Source organism: Ambystoma mexicanum, chromosome 9, assembly GCF_040938575.1.
Source record: "Ambystoma mexicanum isolate Mex_15411 chromosome 9, UKY_AmexF1_1, whole genome shotgun sequence".
NCBI classification, from domain to species: domain Eukaryota; kingdom Metazoa; phylum Chordata; class Amphibia; order Caudata; family Ambystomatidae; genus Ambystoma; species Ambystoma mexicanum.
The window spans coordinates 610,426,458-610,452,468 of record NC_090931.1 but is presented as its reverse complement, the minus strand read 5'-3'; the positions used below and the strand labels follow the sequence as shown (position 1 = coordinate 610,452,468).

At 47.6% G+C, this 26,011-nt stretch overlaps 1 protein-coding gene across 5 annotated transcripts in view; it reads right to left on the bottom strand.

Annotated features, from left to right (window-relative positions):
* Positions 1 to 26,011, bottom strand: part of CORO6 (coronin 6) — a 251,563-nt gene that overhangs the window by 7,000 nt on the left and 218,552 nt on the right. For 3 of the 5 annotated variants that reach the window (XM_069615259.1, XM_069615258.1, XM_069615261.1), the window contains exons 6-9: positions 18,883 to 19,002; positions 12,300 to 12,404; positions 2,092 to 2,237; positions 1,196 to 1,253 (exon numbers count right to left, since the gene is read on the bottom strand). In XM_069615259.1, the coding sequence (XP_069471360.1) occupies positions 1,196 to 1,253; positions 2,092 to 2,237; positions 12,300 to 12,404; positions 18,883 to 19,002 (429 nt within the window). Of the gene's footprint in view, positions 1 to 1,195; positions 1,254 to 2,091; positions 2,238 to 12,299; positions 12,405 to 18,882; positions 19,003 to 20,091; positions 20,212 to 26,011 lie in introns of all 5 variants that reach the window. The other 2 variants (XM_069615260.1, XM_069615262.1) reach the window with 1 other exon arrangement.

The window sequence follows — 26,011 nt, the reverse complement described above, 5'->3', positions numbered from 1 at the left end:
TTTTCATCTGAGACCATCACTGTATCTTGTCTAATTTTGGATTCCTCCCCACTCGTGTGGTTGGAGCCCACAAAGTTACAAATGCACTAGGAAGAGAGCCTTGCTTGAAGCTCATATCATGTAAGAGGACATCCAAGGGTGAAGGAAAGGGTCTGGCTCCGATTCTTCCTCATTCTCCCACAGACAGCAGGGACCTAATGAGACACATACATCTAGGACAATGTCCCACTGTCAATTGATGGAGTATATTCCCCTTTGGGACAATGGATCGCTGTGCTCAGCCGCTCAGCCTATGAAATCACTATAGGTACAAACGATCAGATGCCAACTGGTACTTAGTCCTATTACCATCCTCAAAATATCACAAGTGTTGAAGATGGAGGGGGCATTATCTGAAGGTCTAAACTAAGAGAGTGGGAGAGGGCATTGGAGGAACCCACAGATCTCACCATGTGTAGCGGATATTGCAATATTGTCCACAAGATCTCCATAAATTGGGTAGTCAGGTACCTCAATCAGGATCCTGACCAGAGTATATTGGATACCTGCTAAAATCTTCCAGAGGGGCTTGACAGACTCTGATACCTTCTCGGCCATGGTTACAGGCGTGGAACCACCCACCCAACATGTGCTGGGGAATGCACCAAGGTCAAAACATTCTGGGAAGACGTGTGTGAGATGATGAACGCAGTGCTTCACTCTGATTTGGAATTCATATTTAAGACATTGATTTTAGGACATGATGCAATGTTGAAAGATCTGCCCAATGCATAAAAGACTTTGGTTTTCAAGGCTAAAATGTTTACCAAGAAAGGAATATTGAGGTTACGGAAGTCCATATCCCCACCCATCATAGAGGGATGAGTGGGAGAATTGTTGTTGACAATCTTAATTGAGAGATAAATATTTCAGAGGATATAGGGAGAGAGTCAATATATCAGTAGACATCGTCTTCCTTTCTGACCAAATACAGTTAGGGTGTAAATCCTCTATGATCGGAAGGGCACATGACACCTTTATGCCCAATCTAGTGCTATACCTGTAATTGTCTTTGATGAATAATGTTGATATGGCTGTGTATTGCTCCTTATATTGAAAAATAAAACTTTAATAATGTAAAAGAATGAATACAATATGGTGGTGTGTCTCATTTGTGGTTACAACTTCCCTTGCCCGTCCAGCACAGATAGCTCACCTTCCGCGGCACCGTCATTGCAATGGGCTCACACTTTCTCTCGTGCAGTTTGAAGAACCTGTGGGAAAGATTTGGTATGATCAGCAGAGTGACACATAGGTTGGGTCGCAAAATGTTATTTTTTATATTCTGTGCTATATGTCAAGATGACCCTACACCCTGCCTCTTGTTGATTTTCCACTTCAGTGACTGTTGCTGGTTTCTCTTGTTGTAGGCCTTTTATTTCATACGCTCAGTGTATATATAATTTTAACTCAATTATAAGCCCTCCCTCAATGTGGCATTTGGCCCAAATTCCCTGGGCAGTGCAAGCGACATCAGCTGCCCTTTGGCCCACCTGGGGAAATCTCCATAACATACATGAGGCTCATGGCCTTTGGCCCTGTTGACTTTAAAAGTAGTCACAACAATCAGCCTTTGACCCTGCTGAAACCATGGGAAGCAGAAACACTTAATATAAGTGGAACAAAATAATAACTTGAAAGATGTTACAGGGACAATTGGGGAAATATGTGGTTGGGGGTAAGGCGTGGAGGGCAGTACGGCTGCAATGGCAACCTCTCGTGACTTCTGAATGACCACCCTTCCATCAGCTACTGCACACATTGCATGGCCAACACTTCCTTGCTGCTTTTTACTTGACGTAGTTGGTGCAAAGAGGCACATATGATCCCCAAATCCAGCTGTCCAAAAGAATCAGGGGCATACAGGCAGAGTCCATTGGTTAGTTAAAGGAAAACTACAATGGTCAGGATAGAGACCCCTAAATGATGGCCACAAAGCAGCACCATATTCACTGTTGACCATTCCCCCCAAGCACTTATTTTCCAGTCTCCCACTGATCTTGCTGAGAACTTTTAGGCTCCAAAGGGGTTTGTGGGTCTGTGTTGGCTGACCTTGCAATCTCACATTTGCTGACATCCAGACCACGCTTGGGCATGAACCCCATCCCTCTCTGGGGCTCCTTACTACTGTACGTGCTCAGGTAGTGGACGTAAGGAGCCTCATCCGTGATCTCGAAGTACCGGATGCTGCTGTCGCCCTGCAAAAGGGAGGAGACACACCATTACTATGCATGCAGAGAAAAGGGTTGCATCTGCCAGTGTAGGAGATGGTTGGCCAAACTTTGAAAGCTGCTCAGACATGCATGTCAATGTTTGTCAATGACGAGCACCATTGGTGCCACTCACTCATTATGATTCTAGAGAGGACATTGCAGGTCTGTGGGCTTCACTGTGTCCCATTCGTATTATCATCTCTTTGTAGTGGTCTAATATATATATATATATATATATATATATATTCCTATAGGTAATTGCCATTATGTTAGCACCTTTCCCTCATCGCCTTACTCACTAATGCAGAATTCTCTTTACCTCTAGGTAGAACTTTGATATTTTTGCCTCCTCTTGAGAGTTATAGGTCAAAGTTTCGACTAAAAAGGGTCGAATGACAAAAGGGTCGAGTCAATTCGACCGAAAGAAAAAGGGTCGAATTTTATTTTTTATTTTTTTTGGAAGGGTCCCCCCCAAACCCATGTTTTTGGTGTAAAAACACCTTCTTTTACCTATACCAAAGCAACATAAAAAAATATACATTTAAAAAAAAATGTGTTCCTTTTGTTTTCGGTCGAATTGACTCGACCCTTTTGTCATTCGACCCTTTTGAGTCGAAACTTTGACCGGACACCCCTCCTGAGTACGTGCATCTCCTTCCAGCCCCTCCCACACTCTAGGCCAATAAAGAGACATCAAATTTACCATCATCTGCTCACATCTCAGATTAGCCCATCTGCGGAAGCCCCTTGGGTGGGAAGATGGGATTGATGTGAGTAAGGTGTTGGCGGATGGGAGCTGAAGTAAAGGTGATTACCCCCAAGTAATCTAGGAATTACCATCAGCTCCAATCCCCCCTTACATTCCACACTAATGAGGACCTACCACAGATTCTTCTCAGACCAGTGCTAGGCACAGAAACAAACAAACCACACTGCAACAGAATCACTTGCCACACCTTTATTAGTGTGAATCTAAAATGATTCTAGAAATCCTAGAACTGAAATGTCCACATTCAAGTCCTGCAGACCTGGGAGCTGGACTTTATATTGCTTGATGCACGTTGATGGACAGTTCCATGTGGTCACTCAGTGGATAACCCTCATGATAACACCTAGCATCCCCGCCCAAGAGACAGCAACATGTCCTGTCGACCTACCCTTAATCATGGACAGGTGTGGATAGTTCACTACTTTGTAGGTCTTCATTATACCTATTTTATCCATTGACTAAGCACTGGAACTGCCGGCTTGACACCTTTCCTGTTGCCTACGAATGCGACAAATACGTTTCCATAAAACCTGAAAAATTCAGTGCACTCAATATGTAGGAGTACCGCCTGAGTGACATTTAGTGGTGTCAGTTTCCTATCCTGGTTTGATCCGGACATGCACAGCTGGAAACAGGACATCATGTTCTAAGTTAAAGGTGGAACATATCTTGGGTAGGAATCCTGTATCAGGTCTCTATAGTTGGTCTGCAAGTAGGGCACCTGCACCAAAGTCCTTGGTCACCTAATCTTCTTATGGAGCTATGGTAACCAGAAAAAAAGGGTTTTGAAAAAAAGCCACTCAATGTCTATGGAATCCAAAGTTTCACAAGGTGGGTCTTGTGAATGGATCCAAAATTAGGGAAGATCCTCTTACAGAACAATTTTCCTTTTGAATGTATTTGTCAGGACAAATCCCTCCAGGATCTCAGGGGTCAGAGCCTTCAGTACCTCCAGACCAAAATAAGGACCACTAAATCTTTGGTGTACTACAGTCAAACCCTTCCAAAAACCCTTCCAGCTGGAAATAAACAATCTTTAGAGCAGGACAGTAATGTGGCTGTAAGTCTTTAGCCCCACCACGTTTTCCAGCCAATTCTTCTCAACTTCCAGGCTCACAGCTTGCAAGAAGACAACCTCAGACTGGACATCTCAGGGATTATGATCGGGGAAAAGTCCATAGGGAGTAGCATTTCTTACATCACTATCTTCACAAGCAGGATCGGGCACCAAGTCCTCCTAGGCCACTGGTGGACCACCATTATCGAATCTGCACCTTCCTTCATGAGCTTCCTGAACATCATTAGATTCATGGGAATGGGCATTGCATATGATAGAGGACATTGCATCACATCAAGGTCAATGCATCGGATCCACAAGACAACGGGTTGGGTTCCTGCTGCAGAACCAACTAAGTTGGGCATTTTCTTTGGTTGCAAAAATATCTATCTTCTGCACTCAAAATATCTTGCATGCAGCTGAGATGTCCTGATGACAGGCTTATAGGGAAGAAGGGAAGGGTCTGCTTTCCCCGACAGGTTCAGTGATTCTTGCATGTGACTTGCTGATATGGATAGGAGATTGCTTCCTGCTCCGGTAATCATCTTCTCTGCAATTAGAGACAAGGAATGTAGTATTGTTCCCATTGTGCGATTTTTATGTGCGCTGGCTCCATGTTGTCTGTCAGAATAATCACTTCATTGTTCTCCAAATATGTATCAAAATCTATCACATCTTGGCGGATAGCTGATCACGTCCTCCCGTTCAAAGACTGCAACGTCTTCTGGCTGGGTCATCTCGTTTGAGCTGAAAGCCGATCCATAGTAGCTCATCTTCACAGATGACTGGCATCTGTCGCCACTAGCTTCGGCTATGCTGGACACTCCGTCAAGTGATCGTGGAACGGCTACTATTGGAGGGCTTTCTCACCTCCTCTGTCATTGGTATTATCTTGCTATATGATTTGGTTGCTGGATTCCAGTGTTTCAGAACATGGTGGACTAGATGCTTTGGTATTAGGTCAAAAGACCTTTTTCGGAAAAGCAAAAACAAAAAAAAGATTTAGAAAGACCACTCTGTGACTCCACTGAGCGGTCTTTCTAAATCGAACTGTCAGCCCCTGCCCGCACACGAGTGAATCCGGGAAGAGGGGGCGGCGGTGGGTGTGACACAATTTCATTATTTTGATTCTTGTTGGCCGCCTAAAGTCAGCTGAAAATAATCAGACTTTTGGTAAGGCGACCTACAAAAATCGAAATAATGACATAGAACCGGTGCTTTATGTGGTACTGTGCCCATGGAACCAAGGAGCTAGTGGCTGCCCTATTGCCCTGTACTCCGAGCCAGTGTTTTTCTGAGTCCTGGTTGTGTGGTAGAAGCTGGGATAGCTTTAGCCTCAGTTATTTCTCCACCCTTTTCTGCGAGAGGAACACTTTTCCTTCTTTTGTCGCTAGAGTAGCTCCAATGAAATACAGACTCGGACTGGGTTCAATTGTGACTTCTTGGAGTCGATTAGAAATCCCAGCTGAGGAACTGCTTCACTGACTCTAAGTGTCTGACTGGCCGTTTCCTCCTGAGAGGGTCCCAGGATTAGTCAGTCACCCAGGTAGGGGTTATCCTGATCTTCTCGTTGTGTAGAATTGCCATTACTGAAGCAAAGCTTGGTTAAAGTCTTTTCAGCTATGTTTAGTCCAAAAGGTAGCACAACATATTGCAGATGCATATCCCATACGACAGACCAAAGATACTTCTGGGGATGAGGCTATAGTCACCTGATTTTATGCTTCTTGGAGTACCAAGGAGGAAAGGAATAGACCTCGTCGCAGGAGAGGAAAGCCCCTCCAACATTTAGCGGACCAAAAATGCTAGGAATTAGGAGCCATTGTCTACTCTTCCTTTCACTCTTCTGACTCAGATTGTGTACCATGGCCTTTGGTGCCATTTGTTTGTTCTGGTCCTTCAGAATCAGCCTCCACACTGTGGTCGTCTGGGAAGGTAATGTGGAATTCTATGGTATGCCCTTGTGAAACCACCTTTGCTGGTCAGGGATCGGTTGGGATCTTCCTCCAATTGTTTAGAAAGGCTCAAAGGCACATTTCCACCAGAATGGCACTTGTTTGCATGGCTTTCCAATAATCAGGAAGACAAAGGTTTAGTTGTTGCTGCTGTAGATCACAACCCTCTGAACCATGGTCGATTATAAGCATGTGGGAACCCTTCGGTTTTCCTAAATGGCACATTTGTCTGCTTCTGCACCTGCCTCTTGTCCTGCAATTTACTTTGAAGGGGCTGGAAGTGTGTTCAGTCATTGTGAGATTTCTTGACAATGTTGCCAAGGTTAGATCAGAAGAACCTGTCAGCAAGAAGGATCATCATGAATCAGGTTGTTTTGGACTCTAGACAGCCTTCTAAACTTTAATATAGTTGTTCTGGTGACCTTCTAAAACGGCTGCAGAGATCATATCCATCGCAGTGCCTGACATGAGCTGTGTTTCCTGATCAATATGAAGCAGTACCTTGGTCCTGTTCCCTCCCCATCATAAGATACATTTTCTACAGGCCATTAAGAATGCCCAGTGAAGTGCATACTTGGTATATCCCTGAGTTTAAAGCCAGGTTTGATCCAGCACAACATCGGTCTTTCTTAGGGCAGGGTCCAGCCTCTGGTTATTTGGGTGCCTGGATGTCGTATCCTCTGTAGGGGTAGAGTGCTTCCCCATCAAATTGGGACCATCAAGTCTACCACCATATGCTCCAAGAGGACTGGTTCCCTATGCCGCACTAGATTTCATTTTGAAATTAACTTGCAGTTGGTGGGCAGGTGCAATGGATCTAGGTCAAGTGGCCTAAGCCCTGCCCACCTGTCAACTACTTTAAACTGTTGGTGCCTTCCTGTTTTGTCACCCATACTCCCTACTGAAGCAGCCCTCGAGCCTCTTTTCCGTTGCAGTTGGTGAGCAGGAGCAAGTGGATCTAAATACGTGGCCTAAGCCCTACCCACCTTCTTAGCCCTGACTCTTCCTTTCCGCTCTTAACTGGGCATCTTAAGTGAAGGGCAGACGAAGAAAAGGGCAATTCCTGTTTGGACCGGGAGGACCCAGGGCCCAAACCCCTGCTCAGACAACAGGTAAGCATGTGCCGACATATATTTTCTCCCTCCATCCCCACAAGACATCCCCACCATCACCAGGGAATGGCAACAACATCACCCCTCCTCTAAGGCATGGACTCCGCAATGCAGCAGCCTCACCCACATGAGCCCCAAGCCCATCAGGACCCCCTCACCGTCCACAACACAGAAGTTGATGCTCGCCAACATCCGCTCAACTATAACCCATGCAGCAGACATAGCCAACCTCATCACTACACAATACACACAACCTTGACTCCATCTTCATCACCGAGATTTGGCTGACACTCACCTCCATTCACACCATAGACATCCTTGTCCCCGATGGTTACAGCATCCAACACAGAGACTTGTTGAACAAGACAAGCGCAGGCCTGGACTGGCAGTCATCCAAAGGAACTTGTGGCCCTGCACCCGACTTGATGTCAACTAAATTGACTCCTTCGAAGTCCTCTCCTGCCAGTTGCCACTCTCCCCGACAGACACAGTCACCTTCCATCTCGTCTACAGACCACCCAAACCCAACAATACCTTCATCAGAGACTTCACTGAGCTGGTCACCACCATGTCCCTCACGCACACACCAACAACATCCTCCTAGGTGACTTCAACCTCCCAGGCAACAAGGCCACCAACCGATGATGGAAACTCTCCTCAGCCTTCTCGACACCCTCAGCCTCACATAGCACACAAAAGACCCAACACACGAGAAAGGTAACACCCTCGACCTAATCATCACCACACTGTATTCCCTCCACTACAGCTCTCCTCTCCTGCTTGACTTTTCTGACCACAAACCTGTGACTTTCAACATCCTGCACACCACCCCAGTCAAGCACTCCCAGCAGAAACCCATCAGACAAACATTCAGGTCCTTCAAGAACTTCCCGGTGGAAGCCCTCATGGATGACCTTGCCAACCTCCACCTTACATAGACCAAACACTCCCAACCGAAATGCGACTCTCTACTGGAAGCACTGAACACCACCCTCTCAGCCTCCATCAACCTACACATGCCTCTGAAACCTTGAGCTTGCAAACCGAAACTGTCAGCACCCTGGTACACACAAGAACTCAACCTCAGCAAAAGAGTAATCGGGAAACAAGACAAAACCTGTAGCTGCTGCAGGACTGCATCCAACCTGGCGCTTCTCAAGGAACTCTGAGCAACACACCGACAACTAATCAAAAAAGCCAAGTCCTCCTACTAAAAGAATACCATAGCAGAAGCCGACAACAAAAACAAAGCCCTCTTCAAAGCGGTTAAGCACTGCATCAACCCACTACACGAACCATGCCATACCACACGCCATCAGAACATCCACAGCCATTAACACCTTCTTCATCGACAAAATCAGCAAGATTCACCAGCACATAGACACCAGCTCTGCATCCATAGTCCCACCTCATGTCTCTCTCTGCAAACTCTCCACACGCTGGACAACATTCAAGAGATTCTTTGACAGAGGACCTAGTAGAAACCTTGGCTGCCCTCAAAGCTAAGTCATATACAGCCGTCATCCTCCCAGCATCCACCCTCAAGACCCTCCATGCAGAAGATCTCCTTCCCTACCTGGAGATCATCAATAGCTCGCTAACTCAAGGCACCTTCCTATCGACCTTAAAAACAGGACAAATCCTCCCTCTACTAAAGAAACCCCCTCTAGATCACGGCAACCTAGGTAGCTATAACTCCATCACCCATCTCCCCTTCCTAGGTTATATCATCGAGAAAGCGGTAGCCGCAAAAGTGCAGCAATACATCGACAATGACAATCTCCTCCAAACCTGCCAATCCTGGTTCAGACCCAGATGCAACACGGAGACAGCAATCATGCAGGTGGTCGACAATTCCCTCAACATCCTAGACGATGGCCACCGCTGCCTCCTGGTTCTACTCGACCTGTCGGCCGCTTTCGACACAGTAGACCACCAGGCGCTTACTGACACCGTACATTGCCGCATGTCGATCAGCAACCTTGACCTATGCTGGTTCAAGTCCTAGATTGCCAACCGCCAGCAGTTTGTTCAGATGGACTACTCTAGATCGCCAATGCTACCTGTCTCCTGTGGAGTCCCGCAAGTTTCTATCCTCTCCCCAGTGATCTTCAATCCTTACATGGAGCCGCTGGGAGCCCTCCTAGCCACACACAACATCCACATCCACCACTATGCAGTTGACACACAGCTATATCTCAAGATCAACTCCATCAAGGACGTCCAAAGGGTCAAAACCTGTCTCACGCTGATCCAGTCATGGATGTCCAGTGCATACTTGAAGCTCAAGCCCTCCAAGACCGAATTCCTACTCCTCAACAACAACACCGAAAAGGCAGACATACAGACCTGGCTATCAGTCATGAACTCTGAGGGCTTCACACCCAAGCTCACCTCCTGCACCAAGCCCCTTGGATTCCACATAGACAAACATCTCTCTTTCAAGACACACATAGCTAAGAAAACTCAGACAGCTTGGTATCTGCTCTCCCTCCTGCAGAACGTCAAGCCATTACTCCCTTTGGACAGCTTTAGATCCAATGTTCAAGCACGGGTCCTATCCCACCTGAATGTGGCAATGCACTTCTCGAAGGCTTGCCATAGTTGGCCCTTGTGCCTCTGAGAAGTATCTTACACTTGGCCACATGCCTTATCAAGAGTCTACACAGATCCGACCACATCACGCCAGCCCTCATCGACCATAACTAGCTCCCACTGCATGCACACATCACCTTTAAGTCTTGCAGCATCCTCTTGCTTGCAGTTGCCCTCCAGTCACCCATCTACCTTGCATAGAAACTCAGCATCTTCAGAGGACAGCACACCACCAGAAGCCAGGACACGTGCAGACTTGAAATCTGCCACTGCAAAAAATAAAGGACCGGAAAACAAGCCTTCGCTGCCCATGCCCCAAGAGTATGGAACCTCCTCCCTGTCAGGATCAGACTCAACCCCGCTCTCCTACAATTAAGAAAATAACTCAAGACCCACCTCTTCAACGAGTCTCTCCACCTGAATACATAGGCCATCACGTTGCCCCTGGCGCCAACTGTCTCGCTAGACGCCGCTCGCCCCTCTCCACCCCACCACCTGGTACAGCTTTAACCCTCCTCTGTGCCCCTTGGATCTTACCCGCTGCTGTATATGCTGTGCTGTTACCCCCGTAGAGCACTCCAATATGTATCTGTATTGGTGTATACCTCTTTAAAGTGCTCCGTTGCTTCTCGAAGCATAGTCTGCGTTCAATAAATAACATAATAATAATAATAACTTTGACAGGGTGATTTTCTCATAGTCCTGCCAGTCCCACGTAATGGCCTTCCTTATGGCTTTAATGATAAGCACCTGTGATGACCCCTGTGGTGGCATACAGGCTCAGGAAAGTCTCGCTCTTCTTCCGGGTTTATATTTGTCTTTCATAAAACTCCATTGCCTCCCAAACGTGATGAAATGTAAGCAGCGTGGCCTCCTTGAAAATGTAATTCCCTTTGGAATCTGGGCCAGTCTCTTCTTCAACTGAGATTGCCAAATCCATCAACACTTTGAGAGCGGCATTAGACATTGGGAGACCGGTGGAAGACAAGGTTATTATTTTGGCCGTTCTATGCCTCTTCATTTGATGACCTGCCAATGGAGTCGGGCAGTCACCCCTTCTCTGGTTATGCCGGGACACGTGTGAGCTTCTCAACCTCGTAGGTTCCCACCTTGGCTTAGGCAAAGGGCTTCAGAGGGTGAATTGTGCCTCTTAGACTTGCACACACTTCCCCATACTCGTATCCTACTTGGGTTAGCGTTCAGCAATCTCACAATGGCGTCAGCCAGCAAACGCAATAGGAGATGATTGAATGTGCTAGTGTACTTACCTGCTCACTTCTCCACTTATGTGTTCCCGGGCCTAGTGCTCAGGTGCTGTCACTTCCAAATTGCGACATCCTCATACTGCGTGCCGTGGGTGATCTCCCGATGCCCACGGTCACGAGACCAGACCCACCCGGTCAGTTGCTCTTTTGGGTCAAAGGAAAGGAAAGAATATTCCTGTCCATCTGCCACCACCCCAGAGTGCTCCAGTGATTGGAGCGGGCATTGGCTGATGAGCTTCTGACCCTCTGTAGTGCTTCCCACAGCCAGCTCTTCAAGACACCTGCACAGTTCCCTGTAAGCAGGTCCTTTGGTTCCATCATTGAAAGAGAAGAAGGACAGGATATTTGTATGCACAACGCCTTTTTATTGGCCCAAGGTGTGGGAAGAGATGGAAGGAGAGTTACGTACAGAAGAGGTGACGCAGATCTTTAAAATGTTCTATCTAGAGGTAAGGAATGCCTCGTTAGTGAGGAAGATGATGATGCAGGGGAGCTACGTTTAATGTGTGGTGCAGTCCACCAGCTGTGGGCTGTAGTACTTGTCTCTCCTGAAGTATACCATACCTGCCTGCCATCTATGTTATACCTGAGGTATCTCTTCACAGAGCAACCTATACCCTCCTCCTTCCATACACTGGCCACTAATCTCGCCTTCTGCGTGCCAAAACAGCTGCACGCACACACCAGCCTGTCCCCTTTCGTACACTACTAGCTTTTCATGTGTGGTGACCACTTTCCGCTTCACACAATGAATCTACCCATTCCTCCTTTTGCACATCCCCATACCCCTCTGCCCCCATCCATGGTCCATCTTAACTGCTCTCCCTCCCACGTAGAGACGACGTCTTCACTGCATGCATCTGCCAAGTTCTCCACCTGCATGCCCAGTGATGTCTTTCACTTCCACACATTGACCCCACAAACTTGCATGCACCAACTGACCTTAATCAGCGCCACACAGTGGACTCTTCCCTCGAGCACACACTAATCTGTGAGTCCTCCATGCTCGTACAGACGCAGCTCCACTCCACACACGAATACCACCCCCCTCCCCTGATAATAACGGCCTTAAACCCAACTCCATAAGAAGCAGCATGTATTTGCCATCCACAGCCTAACCACTCTCTCTCAAATCTTACGAACCACTGAGACACCTCCTCTTCGCTAGCATGCACGCAGACCTTCAAGTTGAGTCCCTTTCTCGACTGCCTTCCATCCATCCACATGAGCACCACTAGACGGTGGCGCGGCTGCGTCTCGTCCACCTCCTCCATGACCTACATGCAGACTTTACCTTTCCGCACAGGTAGACTATGTTGGAGTCAGCATCGTAGAATGGCAGTAGGATCCCGTTGCTGGTATCCATTTCCTGAAGAGCTATGGGCTCTTCAAAGTTAGTCTATGCTCCAAAAACACAAAAAGAGTGAGAGAAACATTTTAGATACACATTGTGGATCCACAGAAAAGCCTTTTGTTAGTAGTACCAGAGTTTCTACACACTCCTTGGTGCCATTTCCCCATCGACCACCCGCTAATAAGAGTATCATACTCAAGACAATTTCCTTCCTGTCGGATGCAACACTGAAAAGTGATGGATAGAAGGTTTTGAATCAATTGTAACCAATGGAATTGCTCTGGACAACCCTCCAGACCATTGCTTTGCAGCCAGCCCTGCCATTAGAGAACAGGAGAAACTATATGCAAATCCAGCCTGTCCCATCCCAATAGGGATAGTTCCGCTGAAACTGCCGATCGCATCCCTTTTACCCAAGGGCACAAACAACCCCAGACATGTTATGGCCTCTTTGGCCATCATCAGTGAGAGGTAGTATGGAACTCTAAAGAAGGCCAATTTAGGACCAACGTCTGGGCATAGGGAGAACTTTGCCTCACTAAAGGAGGATGGATGGGTGGTGCTGATACCAGGGTCCCACTCCTTCCTGAAAACCTGGCATCCTGGGTCACATGAGTGTGAGTTTAGCCTTGCTTAGGCCAGGTATCTATCAGACTGGCGACAGCAAAGCCACCATGTACTACTTCCTGTCAGGTTCCAAAGTTAGGAAGAGTGACCAGCATGAGTGTCTTAAACTGACATGGGATGTCAAAGAAAACATGATGGCCAAGGGCCAAGCCCACGGAACCACACATGCGAAAAACGTGGCCTTTTGAACAGGCCCACAATAGAGTCGATAGCTTTGAATGTATGGGGGTTGGAGTTGTAGTCCTTCCGTCTTCTCCACACACTTGAATGCAATGGTCTTCACACTGCAGCCATACAGAGTCTGCCTCGGTGAGAGCTTAATTTCTCTGAATCTTGTCTTAGGCCTCACTCACCCCAGTGGCAGTGGAGGATGCCTGGTCGTTGAGCATGACTTCCTTTGCTTTCCCGTTCAGTGGTATACACTAATTTTCTATTCCTGTGTTGTTTTTCTTGCATTGCAGTGCCAGCTAGCTTCCCACACAGGAGGGGATGCTTGAAAAGACCAGAGTTAAGACTTTTTCTATCAGGGCGAGCCATGTTAGGTGGCTTCCTGGAAAGAGGTGTTCACGCTTAGCAAGGAGTTCCTACCCCGCAGATGCTCTCTGTGCTGCTTCCTGGAAATGGTCCCTGCACAGTATGCAGAGCGTGTCTTGCCAAGACATTGGCCATCACTGGAGACAACCTCCAGCCTCAAATGTCAACTCAAATGTGGGCGGTTAATTTAGGGCACAGGAAGGGACTCCTCTCACTGAGGGAGCAGTGCTGGCTCTGGAAGTGCAGGAGCAGCACACTCTGCAGAAAGTAGGGCTCTATGCAGAGCCATTGAATTCTTTTGTAAAAACCATGTCATACTAATTTTGGGCTGATTTCTGTTATGCCCTGTACCCTACTCTTGCACTTCATGTAGGGGGGGTGGCCCTAACTCCCTTGGCCTACCCCTTCCTTCATCTGGTCCTCAGACCCAACACCCATGTACGGTTGCTTTGGGAGGGGCGGCATCCATATTCTTTATTTTTGGATGCTTGGGCTTGGGAGTTGGGCTCTTATTTTTTTTTTCGGTAAGTACATGGCCACTCAATGAGGGTATGGAAATGGATGTGTCTCTCCCATTGATCGCGTCAGGGTGGGAAGAACGAGGGCGGCACTTTCCTAATGCTGTTTCAATGGGTCATAACTCCCCGCCAAAAGCCTGATACGCACGTGGCTTCTGGCTCCTACTTTAAATAGGGCCAACTTGTCAAAACATTTGAGCAGCAATCATTGTCCTCACAAAAAAAGACCCTGGAGTATTGGATACACAGGAATCGAGGCCCAGCGTTCTACCACTGCTGTGGTATCGGCAGCATTATGCCACACGGGGAAACCCTAATATTGTGGAGGGGGGAGATAAATCAACTTCTGCAAGGTACCCTGATAAATTAAGGTGGTTCGGAGGCACAAGTGCAGAGGGGCATACATAGCTCAATGGCTTGCAGCGACAGGTGCGGAGAATAGGTGAGGTGGAGAGATGCACGTCAATTGTTAGCTTGGAAGAACATTAAAAGTAACCAGGTCCCAAACTTTGAAAAATCAATTTTTCACATTTGCTTTAATCTGACAATATCCCTTATCAGGAACGAGGATTGTTTTTTTAATCCCTGAAAATCAATTACCTTCTAATTTGCAAGGGTAGTCATTAAAATGGTCCCAGATATATGGATCTTGGGTGACTCATGGCCGCCAGCCACTAAAATCCCTTTGTTTTCCTCTTGACTTGTCCCCAATTGATTCTTCTCAAAATTCTTTCCTTAAACTATTGCATCACATCTTAAAACTGTGACCGCTTTTACTCGTCAGCGTTCTTGGGGTACCCCCAGTCGCCCAAGCAACGAGGATAACAATTGAGGACCATTCACGAGCCAGGCACCCATCGAAGTTGGGCAAAAGGCATCCTTTGTGGGAGGGAGACTGGGAGGAGGCGCGATTTCCCTACCCAGAAAAGGCTCCAAATCCAATTTTACTAGGACATTTTAGAGATGAAGAGAAATAAAGGGCCTGTTCTTTAACAGTCTACGGGGCACAGCTGAGCGAGTTTTTACAAACGTAACATGCCTACTTCGCCAAAAAGAACCCAACAGAGCTAAGGAAATCGATGACTCCACGCTTCCCAATCAGTTCTTGTCCTTTATACACCTTTCTGCTGTTATTTTACTTGACTTGGTACAAATAAAGCGAACAAGGTATCAATTCCCAGAATGCATTGCATTGCTAAGCCAACAACGTTGATTATAAACCTGGTGTCCCTAATGACTTGTACTCCCAAACAGAACTTACATAAAAACGCATATTAACGATTGTGATCAGTGTTGCCATCAACTGTGGCTAAAAACTGTTGCTCTGTCTTCAGCCCGCCCAGCTCCATCATTCCCGTCATGCACTGTGATCTAGTTAACTCGCCACTGCCCATGCAGGCACACACCACTGCAACCAGGAAGGGGCGTGCCGCCATTGTCAGCAGGGGGACTTGGTGGTTGTGGGATTAAGGCGTCGGTGCTGAGCCTTCTGGAAGAGTGTTGGGGGGGCATAGCGATAATCCTTTTTTACATGCCGCTCCGGTGCCACCACCCGACACCATTGGTAGATGGCCCGGCCAGGGGACTGATGATATGTGCTCACTGTGGCACAACATGGCACCAGGTTATCCGTCGACCTGATGTCACAAGACCAACCATTATAAACAGGAGGGGTTACCAAATATTGGAGGGGTCTTGGTAGAGCCAAAGTTGACTCTGGATTCTAAAACATGGCTCTATCTATCAAGGTGCGCAGGTTTTCCCTAATGGGTCAGTGTGTGTGTGTGGGAGTGTGTTGTGTCATGCTTTGCCAAGCACAGAAGCCAAGCGGATAAAATAGAGGGGTGCAACTTATTCTCACTTTTCAAAAATCAGCTTTCACATTGGTTTGCGATGGGCAGGGGGCAAGCCACAGAAGGATCGCCCCTTGCATTGCAGTGACGAGTGTTGGGAATAAGTGAGGGGACCAGACACAGCTCTTCGCCCCCAGTGACAGGTAGGGGGTGGGGATAGGGCGTAAGGACAGTGATGGCACCGGGTGGGGGTAAATGAGTGTTAGAGATAGGGCTTTCACCCTAGAGACAGCATTGGTTGGGCGAAAAGGAGTGCAAGAGACTGCGTTTCGCTCCAGTGACGGGCATTGGGCGTGGAGATGCAAAGACAGGTCTTCACCCTGGGTGATAGGCATTGGGTGTGGATTAGGAGTATTAAAGACGGATGTTCACTCCCATGGCAAGCATTGGGTGGGGAAAAGGGAGTGGATTATCAGCGTTAAAAACAAGTCCTCGCCCCCACTGATGTGCAATGAGTGTAGATTAGCTGTGTTAAAGACGGGGCTTCACCTCCATTGACAGACATTGGATGTGGGAAAAACAGTGTTAGATATGGGTTGGGGAGAATGAGGGTTGTGGATAGGCCTTAACCCCCCGTGATAGACATTGAGTGGGGTAAAAGCAGTGTAAGGTATAGGCCTTAATCTCTAGTGGCGGGTAGTGGATGGAGGAAATGAATGTTGGTGATAGGCCTTAAACCCCAGTGATAGACATTGAGTGGGGTAAAAGCAGTGTTAGGCATAGGCCCTAATCTCTAGTGGCGGGTAGTGGATGGGGGAAATGAATGTTGGCGATAGGCCTTAACCCCCAGTGATAGACATTGAGTGGGGTAAAAGCAGTGTTAGGCATAGGCCCTAATCTCTAGTGGCGGGTAGTGGATGGGGGAAATGAATGTTGGCGATAGGCCTTAACCCCCAGTGAAAGACATTGAGTGGGGTAAAAGCAGTGTTAGGCATAGGCCCTAATCTCTAGTGGCGGGTAGTGGATGGGGGAAATGAATGTTGGCGATAGGCCTTAACCCCCAGTGATAGACATTGAGTGGGGTAAAAGCAGTGTTAGGCATAGGCCCTAATCTCTAGTGGCGGGTAGTGGATGGGGGAAATGAATGTTGGCGATAGGCCTTAACCCCCAGTGATAGACACTGAGTGGGGTAAAAGCAGTGTTAGGCATAGGCCCTAATCTCTAGTGGCGGGTAGTGGATGGGGGAAATGAATGTTGGCGATAGGCCTTAACCCCCAGTGATAGACATTGAGTGGGGTAAAAGCAGTGTTAGGCATAGGCCCTAATCTCTAGTAGCGGGTAGTGGATGGGGGAAATGAATGTTGGCGATAGGCCTTAACCCCCAGTGATAGACATTGAGTGGGGTAAAAGCAGTGTTAGGCATAGGCCCTAATCTCTAGTGGCGGGTAGTGGATGGGGGAAATGAATGTTGGCGATAGGCCTTAACCCCCAGTGATAGACATTGAGTGGGGTAAAAGCAGTGTTAGGCATAGGCCCTAATCTCTAGTGGCGGGTAGTGGATGGGGGAAATGAATGTTGGCGATAGGCCTTAACCCCCAGTGATAGACATTGAGTGGGGTAAAAGCAGTGTTAGGCATAGGCCCTAATCTCTAGTGGCGGGTAGTGGATGGGGGAAATGAATGTTGGCGATAGGCCTTAACCCCCAGTGATAGACACTGAGTGGGGTAAAAGCAGTGTTAGGCATAGGCCCTAATCTCTAGTGGCGGGTAGTGGATGGGGGAAATGAATGTTGGCGATAGGCCTTAACCCCCAGTGATAGACATTGAGTGGGGTAAAAGCAGTGTTAGGCATAGGCCCTAATCTCTAGTGGCGGGTAGTGGATGGGGGAAATGAATGTTGGCGATAGGCCTTAACCCCCAGTGATAGACACTGAGTGGGGTAAAAGCAGTGTTAGGCATAGGCCCTAATCTCTAGTGGCGGGTAGTGGATGGGGGAAATGAATGTTGGCGATAGGCCTTAACCCCCAGTGATAGACATTGAGTGGGGTAAAAGCAGTGTTAGGCATAGGCCCTAATCTCTAGTGGCGGGTAGTGGATGGGGGAAATGAATGTTGGCGATAGGCCTTAACCCCCAGTGATAGACATTGAGTGGGGTAAAAGCAGTGTTAGGCATATGCCCTAATCTCTAGTGGCGGGTAGTGGATGGGGGAAATGAATGTTGGCGATAGGCCTTAACCCCCAGTGATAGACATTGAGTGGGGTAAAAGCAGTGTTAGGCATAGGCCCTAATCTCTAGTGGCGGGTAGTGGATGGGGGAAATGAATGTTGGGGATAGGCCTTAACCACTAGTGAAAGATATTGGGTGGGGGAAAAGAAGTTTTAGGAACAGGGCTTCAGGCGTGACATAATGTATGGGGCAAATGAGTGTTAGAGGGGAAGTTCTCTCAAAAATGTTTACAAATATTGCCCATAATTAAAAATGTATGTTAACATATATATATATATTTTTAAGTTCCTATGAAAAATAATCAGCAAAAAGTGTTTCTGCTCACAAAAAGGAGACCTCTAAGTAAGAACTTGGAGGCACATTTTGAAGTTTATTTTTCATAGGAACTTTAAAAAAAATATATGTTAACATCTATTTTTAATTATGGGCAACATTTTTAAACAATAACATTTTTGAGTGAACTTTCCCTTTAAGGAGGTGGCTTCAGCCTCAGTGACAGGAACTCAGAGACAGTGAGCAATGTTTGGGAAAGACCTTCCCTCGCAGCGGTGGACGTTGATTTTGGGGCGCAGGATAAACGTATGGGACACTTCTGCAGCGGCCCGAAGTGGAACGCCGGCCCATTGTGTTATGGTTGTATTATTTAGTCTGAATGTCTGTAAAATAAATGGATGCACCGTGGTGTTTCTACATGACACCTTTGAGCTGGTTTTACCAGGAAAAGCTGTAAGGGTGCTACAAACGTCTCTTGTTACGGGGCTGACATGCTGGGGCCCTGATATTGACAATGGCGCGCACACCCACGGCCATGAGCAGGCCTTTTACCGGGTCCCAGAGGCCCAGCTCCCTCTGGCTCATTCGGCTGAAGCCGGTGGTAAAGACGAGTCCTTCTCGGGTGAAGATGGCTCTCATCGGCCGCATCCCTTCGTGGGGGGCACACTTCTCCTGGGGGAGGAAGACGAGTTATTTCCAGTGAAAAGCATAACAGCAAAGAACAGGCCAAGTGCAGAGAACCCAAGCCTGGTAACAGGAAGCCCAGGAACCGCATAGCTTCACCTGTACCCAAGAATGAAAAACAGCAACATTATTCACCAAATAAATGGTACATTTTCCCAATTCAAAAGAGAGCAGAGTCCACTTCCTGTTTGTGGATGGAAATAGCTGCAAACAGGCCTTATTTTGGGCTCCTTTTCTCCAACTACAATTCAAGAGCACCAGGAATTCTTGAAAAAAAAGAGTAACGATTGAGTACTTCGCTTTTTCAGCTCACTGCTTTTCGAGAGTTTTGCCAGACAACTGCGGAAATTCCTCTTTAAATGAAAGAGCTTTTGAAATCGATTGCAGTGACAAGAATAACACAACGATTGTGGGCCCACTTACTTAACCCATGTTCACATCTACATGCGGCGAGGACTCTTCCTGTTACCTGGGCTGTTGAGGTTCAGCAGTTTGTCACGAGCGCCCGCACGCAGACAACACTGGGAGGAAACAAAGATGGCCGACTATGAAAGAGCTCTGACAGCAGCGCGGGACAGTCGCCCGGTCAGGAGCATGCTGAAGTGGGGGATTGCCGTCAGGAAAGGCACAAAGGGTCTTGCACTTCAGGATTGTTGCTTGGTTCAACCCTTTGCACATTTTGTAAATCTAACAAATGTGCGCGCTTTTTATTTGAATAAGGACTGAAAAACACATTAAATTGTTATGCCCAAATAGAACCTTCTGGAGGAGTATGATCTTTCAAGGAGTTGATGCAGATGTGGCGCAGGCGAGCTTTCTTTTATTCTCTTTAAAAATGTGACTTTGCAGTTCACGAAGCTGCAAGGGTCTTCACAGTATTTTCCAGCAATCACAGTTCAAAAAGATTCTAGGCTACTTGGGAAAAAATTGAGTTCTCCGAAGTTCTTTATCGGGGTGTAGTGTGGGAAAGCCAGCCAGTCTCCCCTAGTGTTCTCTGCTTGCGGTGCCCTTCGACCAGCATCATCAAAGCACACTTGTATATTTGTAGGTAAGAGAGTAGAAAACACCTTGTCATACCGGATCCCACAGAGCAAGTTGGCGATCGCTCATCCTGCTGAAACCGGTGGTGAAGATTTTGCCATTGGATATAAAGATGGCCCTGACTGGACGAGCTCCTTCGTGCGGCCTCTCTTTCTCCTAATGCGATTGGTTAGCAGGTTAGTTCCACCACGGCAAGTAAACACAGACAGAGACAGAAACACACACACATCCCATGTTAGTAAGAGATCAGTGACACAGCACCGCAAGAGAAGAGTGGCCGGTCCACAGCCTCTGGAGGCCGTCCTGCCCTCCCTGGAGATCTGCCAAGAGCACGGCGGAGGAGTCGCAGGGTGGCCAGCACCCAGTGTCATGAAGGGTATTGGAATTATGAGACACAAGCTCCTCCCACTTGTAGACAGTCCTAACCGCTAGATTTTCTTGGTTTTCCACTGGCGTAAGTGTCACCTCATCAGAATTTGGGGCCATTCCTCTGCTGCACTCCTGTATTAGGGAGCGCCTCCTAGAATGTCTTTTACGTGGGTGTTTGCGATGCAGCCCAGAGGCGTGAGCTTCAGTTCAAGGCATCGCCTACACGTGTTTCATTTACCTTTGAGTTACAATTCCGGGAGCTGGCAACCAGGGACCTCAGTGGATTACAACGGACCAATGGGTACAAGCAGCAGCACTTCAAAACCACATTCGGGGTGAGGGAAGTTGAACGTGTGGGTTAAATTACGGTCCAAAAAGCTGTACCTAAAAAACCTAGTCAGCGGTATGTGGAAAAAGCTTGAGAGCAAGCGAAGAATAGCCCAAAGAGGGATTCGTGCAAGAGATTATACCTGAGCCAAGGAAGCAGAGCCCATAGATGGATCAATGTTGGAGGTTACAGCAGAGCAAGGGAAGCAGAGACCGTAGAGGGGTTAGTGCAGGAGATTACATCTGAGCCAGGGAAGCAGAGCCCCTAGAGGGGTCAGTGCAGGAGATTACACCGAGCCAGTGAAGCAGAGCCCATAGAGGGATCAATGCCGGAGATTACACTATAGCAAGGGAAACAGGGCCCATGGAGGGGTAAATGCTGGAAAGTAGACGAGAGGAGAGGAAGTAGATCCTATAGAGGGGTCAATGCCAGAGATTACCCCAGAGCAAGGGAAGCAGATTCCATAGAGGGTTCAATGGTGAAGATTAGACCAGGCCAAGAGAAGCAGAACACATAGAGATGTCAGTGTTGGAGATTACACTAGAGCAAGGGAAGCAGAGCCCATGGAGTAGTTAATGCTGGAGATTAGACCAGAGTGAGGGAAGCAGAGCCCATAGAGGGGGTCAATGGTAGAGATTACCCCAGAGCAAGGGAAGCATAGACCCTCGAGGGGGTCAATGGTAGAGACAGGACCAGACCAAGGGAAGCAGGGCCCATGCAGGGGTTAATGTTGATGATTACACCAGAGGAAGGGAAGCAGAGCCCATGGAGGGGTAAATGCTGGAGATTACATCAGAGGAAGGGAAGCATAGTCCATAGAGAGGTTAATGCTGGAGGTTACTCTAGAGCAAGGAAAACAGGGCCCATGGATGGGTAAATGCTGGAGAGTAGACGAGAGGAGATGAAGTAGATCCCATAGAGGGGTCAATGGTGGAGATTAGACCAAGCCAAGAGAAGCAGAACACATGGAGGGGTTAATGCTGGAGTTTACACCAGAGGAAGGGAAGCAGCACCGATGGAGATGTCAGTGTTGGAGATTACACTAGAGCAAGGGAAGCAGAGCCCATGGAGGAGTCAATGCTGGAGATTAGACCAGAGGGAGGGAAGCAGAGCCCATAGAGGGGTTAGTGCTGGAGATTACACCTGAGCCAGGGAAGCAGAGCCCATAGAGTGATCAATGCTGGAGATTAGACCAGACCAAGAGATGCAGAGCCCACAGAGGGGTCCATGCTGAGAATAGACTAGGCCAAAAGAATCAGAGTCTACAGAGGGGTCAAATCTGGAGATTACACTACAGCAAGGGAAGCAGAGCCCATGGAGGGGTTAATGCTGCAGATTACACCAGAGGAAGGGAAGCAGAGCCCATGGAGGGGTTAATGCTGGAGATTACTCCAGAGCAAGGGAAGCATAGTCCATAGAGGAGGTCAATGGTAGCGATAGGACCAGACCAAGAGAAGCAGAGCCCATGGAGGGGGTCAATGCTGAGATTAGACTACAGCAAGGGAATAAGGGCCCATGGAGGGGTTAATGCTGGAGATTACCCCAGAGGAAGGGAAGCATAGTCCATAGAGGGGGTCAATGGTAGAGATTACCCCAGAGCAAGGGAAGCATAGTCCATAGAGGGGGTCAATGGTAGAGATAGGACCAGACCAAGGGAAGCAGGGCCCATGGAGGGGTTAATGCTGCAGATTACACTATAGCAAGGGAAGCAGAGCCCATGCAGGGGTTAATACTGGAGATTACACCCGAGGAAGGGAAGCAGAGCCCATGGTGGGGTCAATGCTGGAGATTACACCACAGGGAGGGAAGCATAGTCCATAGAGGGGTTAATGCTGGAAATTACACCAGAGCTAGGAAATCATGACCTATGGCTTAATAGATATGGCCCAGTATATAATGCTCCACTCCTAGGTCATCTAAGGGGACAAATTGAAGGACCTGGCAAACTGGATATGAATTCCTCTCTGGTGTGTGTCAGGGGATGGAGTGAAGGTACTGTCAGCATGGAAATGAAGGGAAATATTGATGAGCTCAGCAGAATAGACACAACAACCACTCTTTATGGAGATGAGGGGATGGAGGGATGACCTTCACAAAGTAGGCATGGCTTCCTGCAATGGCGATGATGAGGTTATGGAATGATGGGCTTGTCAGTAGATTTAGCTTCCTCCTCCCCCCCTGGTGCATATGACAGGGTGACGTGATAAGCCTTTACATAACATTTATCAATCCATCCCTGGTTCAGGTGAGAGGATGGAGTGAAGGTCCTGGAAGAGTGTATATAACTGTTTCCCTGGTGCTTGTGAGGGGCTGGAGTGATAGGCTTAGCATAATAGGCATGCCGTCCTCCTAGGATGCATATTCAGGGATGGAGTGATGGACCAGGCAAGGCAGTCATGACTTCCTTTACTGGGGCTAGTGAGGTTATGGAGTGGCAGTTCCTGGCATAGTGGACATGGCTTCCTCCCCTGATGCATATGATGAGATCATGTGATGAATCTGCCAGAATAGATGGATGGAGCGATGGACCCGACAAAGTAGTGATGGCTTCCACAACTGGTGCTTTTGAAGGTAGGCTGTTACAGGCCTGATGGTGTAGACATGGCCTCCTTCTCTGGTGCATGCGACAGATGAAGCGATGCGCCTCAATGTGTAGAAATGGCTTCCTTTACGGGAGTTTGTAAGGATGTGGTGTAACAGGCACGCCGGAGAAGGGATGGGTCTGGCTGTGAAGTCCTTGTACATTGTGCAGGAATAGAGTCACAGACCTGCAAATGTGGACATATCTTCTATCCACAGGTGCTTACAAGGAGACTGAGTGATGGGCCAGGCATAAAAGAGATGACCCCCTCCCACTCATGGCGCTTACATGTTACTTTTTTGTGTTCGCCTGTGGGGGCGGGGGTGTAGAGAGATGACCCTTGATGTGTAGGTTGTATAATAATTGACCTTTTCACAATTTACCTCGGGAGATTTGACCTAATACAGAAGGTCAATTAGGACATTTATGTGGGGGGGATACCCCCCGCAACCACCCACCCAATCCAAAAAAACCAGCAAACCCCCACCCAATCCACTTGTATTATTTATAATCGAAAACCAACCCAATACATATATAAAATAATTAAAATAATATAAAGGTCAATTTTGCAGAAGGTCAATTAGGACCACTATAATTAGGTCAATTAGGACAAAAGGTCAATTGTAAAAAGTCCATTTGGGTAATACCGATGTGTAAACATGGTCCCTTCAGTGGAGGACTTGGTGGGGGATGAGTTGCTGGCCCTACCAATGCAGAAATGGTGTCCTACCAGGAATGTTTGGCAGCAGAAGGAACAATGAGTCTAGTAGAGTAGACATGGCTTCCACCAGTGAAGACATGACTCCTTTCATGAGTAACCGGGAGGCAGGGGGCTGGCTTTGTTGAATCCCTGACAAGGGATGCACATGGCAGAGCTCTGCTGTCTTGGAATGATAAGTCCTAAGAGGATCAGACCTCCTGCAATCTCCCACTGCCACTTGAGATTCCCCCAAAAGACATATCCCTAAAGTCAGTGGGCAGTGCATGCATTGAATACACACAATGTACATTCCATAGACATGGAGGAGGCGGGAATGCAGGCCAAGAAGGGAGAAACATATGAAGGGAAGAGCAATGCAGTGTGAAGGAAGGAGAGGGAAGGAGCCAGGGTTCAAGAAAAAGGAAGAGGAGCCCGGAGGAACAGACCAAGAGCAGAAGAGTGATGGGGAGGACACACATTGAGGAGAGAGTAAGGGGGGGAGGAGAAAGATAGAGATACAGAGAGATCAGACAAGCTACAGAGAGCTGAGCTAGTAACAGTGCCTAGGCACTGCTGTCTACCATGCGCGTGGTATGTATCATGCATTGGGAGCAGGGTTGGTTCTTAGTGGGGTTGAGGGCAGAATTATTTTTAAAGAGGACAACAGAAGTCTGCTGTTGCTATTAACCATTTGCAGAAAAGGGAACAAGGCTGTGAGAGAGGACAGAAAATGGATAGAGTTAAATTTCTAAATATCCCTTCCTCCTATCCAAATCTGTCCCTGTGTGGCGCTGGTGTATCGCCTACAAATAGGAGACAGAATAAGAAGAGAAACTATTCACTTCTAGTTGTTGTTACTAACATCCAGCCTTGTTGAAATCATGCTCCTCAACCACTCTCTTCCACTATGTGTCTGTAACCAAGATAGCACTCAGTAGTGTGGTGGTTGAGTGTGTGCACATCCACTGGGTTGTAAAATCTTTAATGACCATGGGATTGTGTAGCAACCCCACACACCAGAGTTTTTTTTAAAAAACAAGCGAAGGCAACACCAATCCAAACACAAATTGTGCCTCCTCTGTTGTCCTCTTTAAAACGAATTCTGCCCTCAACCACAGTAGTTTTTATCCATAAAACAGGCAGTTTTGCCTGTTGTTTGGTGATTAGATATGTTTTGGTTTTGACCTAAGTAGAAATACAGTTGGCAATTGCCCTACATTTTGTGGTATCATGTTTATAGAGTAAGGGCACTTCCCTGTTAACTCACTCTTCAGCCCCCTCCCCTTTTTTGGTTCTTAGTGGGTCACACTTCAGTAGCCCACCTCCCCCCGCATTAGACTGGCTGCAAATTGGTACGTTTCTGATAATGTAATAGCGGCTTAAGAGACCAAAGTCGATGTTCTTATTTCATCCTCTTGGATTAATAGCAGCGCTCAGTGGTTCCTCTGTGGTTGGGCATGGGTGAAGCCGGCAGGGAACTAGGCGCAGCAGAGGCAAATGAGGAAATACTTTAGGATCAAGACACTAACTTTTGTGAAAGTCATTTATCATCATATTTCAGAGTCGGCTGCATTTTTTATCCTGAGCGGGACCTGATGAAGGCCACTCACTTGTGTGAAACAAGCGAAAGCTCCCACTTTGGGGGTAACCATGAGTTGGAAGGAAATAGTAACTTCTGCATTGCTGCTAAATATTGCACGTTTTAACATCTCCCAATTCAGAGTGGTGCAGGGAAATACCTCTAGTGGTATTGCATTGGAATACCATCGGAGGTATTTCTAGTTCACACAAAGGTAAATCGGCCAATTTTCACATCCACTGCAGAGGTAACACATGTAACTTGTCCCTGTATTTGTAAAACTTTATTTTACAGCAGCGAATGGGAGAAGAATTCACTTCCCTTCAATACCCGGAAACACCTTTTGATATGGACATTGTAAAGGGGTGAAAGGGCGGACGCCCTTCATTCAGCCATTAC